We start from the raw sequence: 10,362 nt of genomic DNA on the forward strand, positions 1-10,362 counted from the left end.
TGGACAATTTTCTGAACCTCCAGTTCACGTTGATGTGTAGGGGGATCAAGATATCTCAAAGATGGTGTATACCATGTAATATCTTTTAGTACTTGTTTAATTCCTCCCCCTAACACTGGAAATTCATCTTCATTAAAATGGCAATCGGAAAAACGTGCCAAAACATATCACCAGTTTACAGTTCAAGATATCGAATTATACTCGGTGATGCATAACCGACATATATACCCAATCTCCTTTGTGGTCCCATTTTTGTTCTTTGCGGTGGGGCTATAGGAACATAAACCGCACATCCAAAAATACGGAGATAGGATATGTTTGGCTCTTGGCCAGATGCTAATTGTAAAGGAGAATAGTTATTATATGCGCTTGGTCGTAATTGGACCAATGCCGTAGCATGCAATATAGCATGACCCCATATAGAAATTGGGAGCTTTGTTCTCAATATTAACGGTCTAGCAATGAGTTGTAGCCGTTTAATCAAAGATTCAGCCATGCCATTTTGTGTATGGACATGAGGAACCGGATGCTCAACATCGATTCCTATTGACATACAATAATCATTGAAAGCTTGCGAAGTGAATTCACCAGCGTTATCAAGTCTGACTTTCTTTATGGCATAATCTGGGAATTGAACTTTCAACCTGATTATTTGGGCAATGAATTTTGCGAAGGTCGTGTTTCGTGTTGTCAATAGACACACATTTGACCATCTACTAGATGCGTCAATCATTACCATAAAATAATGAAACGGTCCGCATGAAGGGTGGATAGGTCCACATATATCACCATGTATTCTCTCTAAGAACAATGGTGATTCATTCCCAATTTTGGCTGGCGATTGCCGAATTATGAGTTTTCCTTGAGAACATGCATCACATGAAAACTCATCAGATCTAAAAATCTTTTGGTTCTTTAATGGATGGCCATTAGAATTTTGCACAATTTTTCGCATCATGACTGAACCAGGATGTCCAAGTCTTTCATGCCATATCTTAAATGTACTAGTTTACTGTAACATAAGATGCAAAATTATTTATTTTTGTGCAATACAATTCAGAGGATAACTTTGGCAATTCTTCCAATATATGTTTCTCCTCAGATGTTATGCAAAGATATTCAATGCCATTCTTATTTAGAGTCTCTATATGATATCCATTTCTTCGGATATCTCTGAAACTAATCAAGTTTCTATGAGACTTAGGGCAATATAATGCATCAATTTCAAATTTTGTTCCCCTTGGCATTGAAAAATTGGCTTTTCCAGAGCCTATAATAATCTTTGCATTACCACATATAGTACTCACGCTTCTAGCAAAGTCTTTTATTTTGAGAGAGGAGAAATATTTTTTCTCTTTAAGTATTGAGTGCGTTGTAGCACTTTCTGCTAGACACATATCTCCATCCTCAATCTCAAAATTTGACATTTTTCTGAGAGAAAATATTTATAAAATAAACATTAATAAAATAACAGAAAGTCTTACAAAAAGGTTTATTATATAGTACAATAAAACTATTATCCAAAAAGACATATATTAAAACATAAAGTACATATCAAACTATGACAAAGCATATTATGGCATATCAGCCTTATTCGCATGATTTTCCGTTTTCATTATCAACGAGAAAATCTACTATATCAAGATGGGGTTCATCGTTTAGGCCATGAAAAGACGGTCCAGCTTTATCTTAGATGAGGTTGGTCTCAACATCCATTTCTTTTGCCTTTTGGGATGCTTGGTACAGATCGGCCAAATGTTTTGGAATATGACAGGTTTGATACCAATGTCGATTCATGCCGCATCTATAACAAGTACTTTCACATTGTTTCTTTAAAACGCGACCAACATTATTGATTTGAAGATTTTTGTTGGTTTTTCTTGCGTTGAAGTCATTATGAGAGAGACCCCTTCCTTTTCCTCTTCTACGATCTCCTCCACGACCATGACCACGGCCTCGACCGTGTCCCCGTCCACGTCATCGCCCTTGCCAATTATTATAGCTGGATGTAGCAACATTCACTTCTGAAATTGGAGCTGATCTAGTTGGACGGGTTTGATGATTTATCATCACGAGCTCATTATTTTGTTCAGCAACATGCAGAACTTGCATCAATTCAGAATATCGAGTATACCCTCTTTCTCGATATTGTTGCTGTAGGAGAACATTTGAAGGATAGAAAGTTTGGAATGTTTTCTCGATCATATCATAATCAGAAACTTCTTCTCCGCAGAGAGCCATCCTTGAAGTGATTCCGAACAAAGCGGAATTGTACTCACTTACACTTTTGTAATCCTGAAACCTCAGGTTTAGCCATTCATGTTTGGCTTTTGGTAAGATCATATACTTTTGGTGATCAAACCTATCCTTGAGAGCGATCCAGAGATCTGCGGGATTTTCTCTCGTGATGTATTCATTTTTTTAACCATCGTGGAGATGGTGACTCAAGAACATCATGGTTCTTGCTTTTTCCTCTTCTAACCCCGTTTCTGACGGATCGAGGGTTTTGAGAAACTCATTCCCTTTCAGATAGAATTTTACATCTAATGCCCATGTCATATAATTTTTTCCAGAGACATCAAGGGCGGCGAATCTAAGCTTTGCCAAGTTTGACATGGTTACTATAAAAATAATAAAACAATTTGTTAAAAATAAATTTTTATGAAACACTTTTTGTAAAATCTTGTTTTAACAATAAATATAAAATATAAAAAAAATTATAAGCTATATAATATATTCATAAATTAAAACAAGCATTTTAGGAGGCATAACCTTCCATATGATTTAAAATATATAGATCTGAACATATGATCAAGGAGGCAGAGCCTACCATAATGATCAAAAATGTAGATCTAAATGATCAAGGAGGCATAGCCTACCATTATGATCAAGAAGTATAAATATAGTATTTTACTCTATAAGTAATACATATAGTAATGTGCATATAAACTAATAAAATTAAATTTAAACAAATTTAACATAACTTAAATCTTACCTCAAACTTATGACGGATTGCAAATCGCTTATGCTCAAACTGGTAACGGATCGAGAGTCGTTCGTGCTGATAACGTGTTATGAATTATAACTGGAATACACTTATATGTGTTTTATAATACTTTGTAAAGAGAACAAGAAATGAGAGAGAGAGAGAAGCAGCCACGAGAGAGAGAGATTGGGAACACTTTCTTTGATCAAAGGCAACTTCTATATCTTATTCTTCTTACAACAACTCCTTATTTATAGTGAGAAACAAAAGACATAAGTCACACACTTATACACTTGGTAATGACAAGTGTTGAGTTAGTGTAATACTACATGAACAAGTGTCATGACATGTGTTTTGTGATGGATTAATCACAATTATATTTCATAATACTGAGCTGTTTTTTTCTTATTTTTTTGGGTTAACCTGAACTGCTTTTTAAGTGTCAGTGGTTTAGTAAAAGAATATATATAAATATTTTAATAATTGGTTTACTATATGAATTTTGAAAATTACACAAGTGACCGGCCCATTTAACTAATAGAGCTTGTTGTTTAAGTCCAACAAGAGAGGTATTATTATACACACACAAAAAAATATACATGTAAGACTGTAGTAAGTTGTAACCTAACCAATAGGGAAAAAGTAAAGCTAATTATGAAAAAGTCAATACAGAGACCACTTAAACTGGACATCCAAAATGGAAAATAGTTGGAGGATAGATGAGTAGTCCCAAAGAATAAGACATGAACCAAGTAGACTCTCTTTATAGCAAAACCAGTTTGTTGATGTTGTGCATGAGAACAAATTGAGAAACTAGAAAAACTTCGAACTACAGAAGAAAACTTCGGCTGAATGCCAAATAAATTGTATGCCTCTATGCAGCTCATGTACTTGAAAACCATGTGGGAATTTCTTAATTTTCTTTTTGAGTTTATGATTTAGAAGAATATTTGTCTTTTCATGAATGGATTTGTCCGCTCCATTTCAACACTTATTTGGAGAATCATGACATGAGTCCAACTATAGTTTTTTCTTTGTACAATGGTTTTTAATTTTGTGTCAAATTTGTTGAACTTTGTTGTGTGACTTCTTACAATTGAGAGTTTTTTTATTGGTTCCTCTTCCAAATGCTTTACAAACACCATATTATATTTTGACTTGTGTATATTTTAAATAAATTATCAGAAACTTCAAGTATAAAGAAAAATTCAGTTTATAGTCTCTCTGTGTATATTTTTGTTTTTTGGTAGGAAACTAGGAATTAGTCTCTGTATATATTAGTCTATCATTTTCAATTTTGAACAGTTACAGAGATTAAAAATATATATATCAGATTTTGTTTTCAACAGAATTCGTATTAAATATGTTTGACTTTTGTGGATCCTTACCAATTTATAAACGGCTTTTACGAGATCTCAAACAGTTAATATGGTTGACCAGAATCCCCTATATAATAAAACGGAAATACACAATATTATTTTGTACACTATATAATTTTAATAAGTTGATTACAAATATGTTATACATTAATGATAGATTAATTGGTTACAAATAGGTTATACCGAAAATCTTAAAGAGAATATTCTAAAAAATCATATCATCTAACTTACGATATTAATTTTCTTTATTAAATTATCCATCAAATAAAATCTTTTGATATCTACTTAACATATTAATTTGTTAATTATCATTATACTTCACCTTTCATTTTTATATATCAGTATATTTTGTGAAACAAATTAATTATCATATTATTTATTATAATTAAAAAATAGTTTTATTTCCGGATATACCATAAGTTGAATTTTTAAAAACAAATATAAATTGTTCAATCTATAAAATATTCAAGCTTTAGTAATATTATTCTTTAGAAATAATACCTATTGAATTAAAAATTTTACTAGGTAACGGGTCAAAATTTGAATATTTAAATTTACAAAATTATGTCTTATAATGACATTCAAGTCATGATGTAGAATATACATTGTTGAAATAAGTTCACATATATAATTTAATATAACATATTAAAATTTTATTTTAAAATAGAAAATATACAAAATTTTGTATAAAATAAAATTCAACCAATGTTCTAGCACGGGTACTTATTTGGAATCATTAACAATATAAAACTTACAAAATATGTGTCTTTTTTCAAGCCATCATATTTAGCATATGATTTTATTGCATAATATATTATCCAAAAAACTTTTAAAAACAATCACATAAATTATATTTTATATAAAAATTATAATATAAATAAAATGAATTTCAACTCGTGTTCTAGCAGTGTCTTAATCTAATCTAGTAACAATTAAAATGTGACGTCGTAGTACCACCAATCTTATACTATTACTGCACTTTACCGATTTCAGGGGATTTAAAACGGAGAAGAAAACTTATGTGTAACCATAATTTATAAATAGTTTTGATCAAGCCCAACTGAATTAAAATATAGATATATATAATTTAAGTTGTAACTGATTCTAAATTCTTTATACTTTTTTTTTGACAGCATATTCTTTATATTTTTTCAAGGAAAAAGGTTGAAAATAAACATGGTACGGTCCAGTTTCATGTAGCTCGAATATACCAAACTGATAATTTTAATGTTAAATTGACAATTTTTATTCATTTAGCAACAGAGTGACTCTTTGACACAGGTTCAACGACCATTGAACCTGAATCAATACAACTTTAAGATTTGTATGTTCCATTAATTAAACAAAACTCTCTGACTCCCTAACCATCGTTACTTAAAAAAACTACTAAACATTCTGAGCTAAGCTTCTAATCTCTGGCTCCTCCCCGTCTGCGACTCCAACGGTACATTTCATCGAGTCAAACGTTAAATCAAGGAAGTACAACGAACAAACAAGAACGCAACAAGTTATGAACATTGGGATGGGACCAAAAATCCATAGGAACAAAGGCGATGAGAAGTAGAACGCTCTTAGCCCTAGCGACCAGAAGTAGCTCCCACGGTTAACCGTTGCAGCCACATAGTCTTGGTTTATCATGAGACCACCATTACCACGACCACCTGAGGAAACAGCCATGAGCTGTTTAAATGGGACATTGATGAGGATGCTTGCATGGCTGTAATAACGAATTGATTGGACATTTAGAAGAAACGCGACTAGGAAACACACTAGGATTGCAAAGAACTTGAGCGAGAAGGCTCGGTCGCTTTTGTCACCAAACACAAACCAAACGGAACGCTCTCCTGTACCGCTGGTCATTAGCACCGCGATTAGTGAACACAACATTATTGCCGTTGATGCCAATAGAGTTGACGCCATTATGTTATTCCTTAGCGTTTGTACCGCTAAAACGCCGTTTTTGGATGAATCCTGTGTTTCAGTAGTTGTATGCATGTAATCTATTAGTACAAAAAATCTCAAAAATCCAACCAAAAAGAAAAGAAAATGGTGGAGAAAATAATGTACTTATTAAAGTTTTTAGAACTTTTTTTTTTTAATTCCCAGAAGTTGCAAAGCATCTTTTTAATGTGATTAGCTTTCACACATGAAGACTCATTTATTAAGGAAACTTCCAGAATCCGACAATTACGTAAAGAACTTTAATATAATTATGTTCACATTACATACGAGAAAAGAAAAGATCTGAGAAACAAAATGAAAAAGAAAAGATATATTGAATTTTTGATACTACTTCAATGTAACAATTTCACTTGTCAATTTGTCATGAGCGATGCATCATGCATGCATGATGAATATACTTATATTCATATTAATGAAAAGAAATATACCTATATTCTCAACAACACATCCTCCAACTCAGAAGGAACTGAAACCGTCGATAAGATTTTCTTTCCCAGGAAAATCTCTGTACATGCAAGATACTTATCATCTATCAAATATATTTTTCAATCAATTTATCGTTATCGTTATGTGTAAATTAATTCTATATGCAATATACATCCACGTGATATGCACAGGAATCTCCTTGGTTATCTCCAACAACCCTCAAAATATTAACCAATAAGCAGGAATCAAATTATTATTTTTTCTGCATTTTCCAGAAAACCTCATGCATAAACCATATGAAGAGATCTAGATATATATATATATGTGAAAAAACTGAAAAAGCATTTAAGGTTGGCAAAGATGTACAATAAAATTAAGGAAAAATTTCGAACCTCCATCATGGCTTGGACCCAAAGGCGGCGATTGAAAGCGTTAAGGCCAACAACGGTCGAAGATGGACGGTTGATGATACGGTAGAGAAGCCATAGATGATAGAACACCATCAAAGCCAGTCCTAAAGGAACCAGTGTGTAATCCAAATACTCACGCTTCATCGTCTTAAGATGGAGAAATCGATCACAAGAAATTGTAACCAAAAAAGATAAAATAAAAGAGAATCAAAGTGGAGTACGGGTCTTACGTGGACCCTCTCGTATCTAATGCTCTCCAGTTTGTTTTGAGCTTCTCCCTGATTCTCAGCCGTTTCCTCTCACTCTCCCAACCTCTCTATTTATAGATTTGAGTATATATATATAAAACGTGTTAATGTTATTAGTTAATACTAGTATGTATATAAGGCCTATAAATCTCCACTTGTAAAAGACGAGCCCTAGCTGTTAAGTTTGGAGTGGCCGTTGCTATTTACTAAGTGAAATTAATATATTTGAGATCTAGTTGAAACTTGAAAGTTTGAAACGAATCCCAATATATTTCGTCATTTAAAGTTTGAAACTTTTAATTACCATTTTATTATTCGATGCAAAGATAAGATTTACAAATAATTGCTAGAACCACTAAACGAAAAATTCAGTTCCAATTCACGGGAATTCCGAAGCAGTTATAAAGACTACAAAATTTTAAGTTTTAAACAGTTGCGATAGTATTAAAAAGGACATATCAATATATCATAAATATCTTATTTACAAATTAAAATGGACACAACCCTTGTACCTATCAAAAAAATATTTTAAGAAATCTTTAGAAACTTATTTAAAATATAAAAAGTAAACAATATTAAATGAATTATTAATTAGTTTTGTATCCACCACTTTATTATTAATTCATGTAGACCATTTGTAGTCAAAAGTTCCATTAGTGAATTCACCACATAAAAATTGAAAAAAGGCATGCATAAGATGTTATCTAATTTTGTTTGGCAAACAACTCACACTCCAAAGATTTTTCTTTCAACAACTCCCAACTCAAAAGCATGCAAAAGGTTTCTAAAACTAATAATATTAATGTAGTACAACAAATAGACCAATAAATATTGTATCTTTATTATGAATTAACTAAAAACTACTCCCCTATATCCTTTAAAGATTGATGTTTGATAGTTTTTACACAAATTAAGAAACAATAATTACTAAATTTAAATACAATATTGTTTTTATTAAAAAAAGTATTATATAGTTATAGACCAATAACTATTCAGATTTTCAAATTTTCTTAATAACTATTTTTTGAAATTTACAAAAAATTAATATTAATTAAGTAAAAGTGATAGAACATCAATCTTTGTGGCACATGAAAAACTACAAAACATCAATTTTCAAAGCCCAAAGGGAGTATATATTAAATTTTGTAAGTTACAAACTCCATTGCAAAAGGTATTATTCTAATATAATAACATAGCTTATCTTATAAAAACGAGAATAAGGAAAATTTATTTCAGCTATATATAAACAATGAATATGTCACAGTAAATTTTCAAGTTTGATAATAGTAACAAAAAAAAAAAAATTGTTAATATATTACAACATTGTTGGAAATATATGATCTAATATATTAGTATGATCGATATGATTGGACAAGTTCTCCTATCAATACACGAAACTACGACGAACAACTATGCATGCATTACAGGTACAGATTTTGATTTCGATTCGTAGCTAAATACCACAAAAATAATTATTAATTAATTACTACAAATTTAGTTATGATTGATAATAGTGGGTATAATTGTTATAAAAATGTTGTTACTTATTCGTAACTAATTATCACAAGAATAGTTAGTAACTAATTATTACAAATTTAGTTACGATCTAAAATAGTGAGTATATTTGTCACAAAATAATGATTACTTATTAGTAGTAATTTATCAAAAACTTTATTGGTATCTAAATTTGTCACTATTTTTCACAAATAGCTACATTTTTGTTACAAGATTTTTAATTTTAATTTTGTCACTAATTAGTAACTAATTGTCGCAAATATTTACTACAAATTATGTTCGTGACATATATCGAAGCTATATCATCAATAATATGTAGTGATGTAATTCTAGATCTCTCAATAAACTTTGCATATTAATCTATAAGAAATTGCATTTACTGAGACTCAAAATTCAAATTTGGTGTAAACTTATTAATAAAAATTAGAATATATTAAAAAGTGGAATTTTAAATAGCTCATTTTGGACCGATAAATTAAATAAAATGAATGTAGCTTTTTATTGAAAAGAATTAAAGAACCAATAAAGGGAAAATTTTGAGGAAAGTGGAACCTTTTCAGAATACCAGAGGCCCACTACAGGCCTACCAACTATCATCAATCTTTATTTATTTCACAGCTGATTTGGCAACGGTATATTATTGGTACAACAACAACTCAATTACAAAAGTTCCAAAAAGACAAAAATATTATGGGCTGTCAAAAGTTTTCCACGGCATTAAGAAAATTTAAGATTCTGAAAAATCCACAAGCATCATGGTCCTAGTTAGAAATTGCGTATCACAAAGTACTTGCAAATAACTTGGTTTCCTCACATCCATTGGAGAACTTGGAAGTGTTAACGACTTAATTAGTAGCTGAAAAGGTAGAGCAGTTTATGTGTCACTTGCATTGCATGTAGTTCATTCAGTTTCCACAACTACTAGTACGAACAATGGTAGGAGGCTTTTAGGGAAGCTAAGAAAATGGATTAATAAGATAAGCATTGAATTGGAAGTGCGTGACATGTTACCGTTACCATATTAATAAAGACTTTCGTTGACTTTGTTCTGAAAGAAATTTATATCAGGCTTATTTTAAACTACTATTATTATTGGATCTGTCTTGAAGTAAGCATCCGTAGTACCTCATTCACGTGGGTTTATCGCCGAGTAGGTTAACACGTGGTTATATTTCCATGAACGAACATAAGTGCGTCTGTGTAGCTAGCTCACTGATCTGAACATAAGTGAACCTCTCTCTTAATTCACCCAATAAACAAATTATTAATTAAAGAAACAAAATATGTATATAATTCAATTTTAATTATAAATGTTATATTATAGTTTTTGATTATAACATTTAAATCCAAATTACATTTTTATAAACTTTATAAACTCAACATATAATTTTGTTTAATTATGTAATTTAAACCTTAACTACTCTTTTATAAACCCA

General features: G+C 30.9%; 1 protein-coding gene across 2 annotated transcripts; it reads right to left on the bottom strand.

The window, feature by feature from the left end:
* Positions 5,588-7,495, bottom strand: LOC104706775. Of its 2 annotated transcripts, XM_010422986.2 has the most exons (3): positions 7,146-7,495; positions 6,194-6,336; positions 5,588-6,082 (listed from the first exon to the last, which is right to left on the bottom strand). In XM_010422986.2, exons 1-3 carry the CDS (start codon positions 7,305-7,307, stop codon positions 5,752-5,754), a joined length of 636 nt encoding a protein of 211 aa, XP_010421288.1. In that variant the 5' UTR covers positions 7,308-7,495; the 3' UTR covers positions 5,588-5,751. The 2 variants fall into 2 exon arrangements, with proteins under 2 accessions (XP_010421288.1, XP_010421287.1); XM_010422985.2 differs by having other exon boundaries at positions 5,588-6,336.

The sequence above is a fragment of the Camelina sativa genome, chromosome 8, assembly GCF_000633955.1.
Source record: "Camelina sativa cultivar DH55 chromosome 8, Cs, whole genome shotgun sequence".
In the NCBI taxonomy this organism is placed as follows: Eukaryota; Viridiplantae; Streptophyta; class Magnoliopsida; order Brassicales; family Brassicaceae; genus Camelina; species Camelina sativa.

What these genes read in the sequence shown, in the direction of transcription:
- LOC104706775 (XM_010422985.2), bottom strand. Translation starts at nt 7,307, where the DNA reads ATGAAGCGTGAGTATTTGGATTACACACTGGTTCCTTTAGGACTGGCT. An exon ending in GGGTCCAAGCCATGATGGAG is followed by an intron (nt 6,337 to 7,145) that starts GTTCGAAATTTT and finishes ACTGAAACACAG; the next exon opens with GATTCATCCAAAAACGGCGT.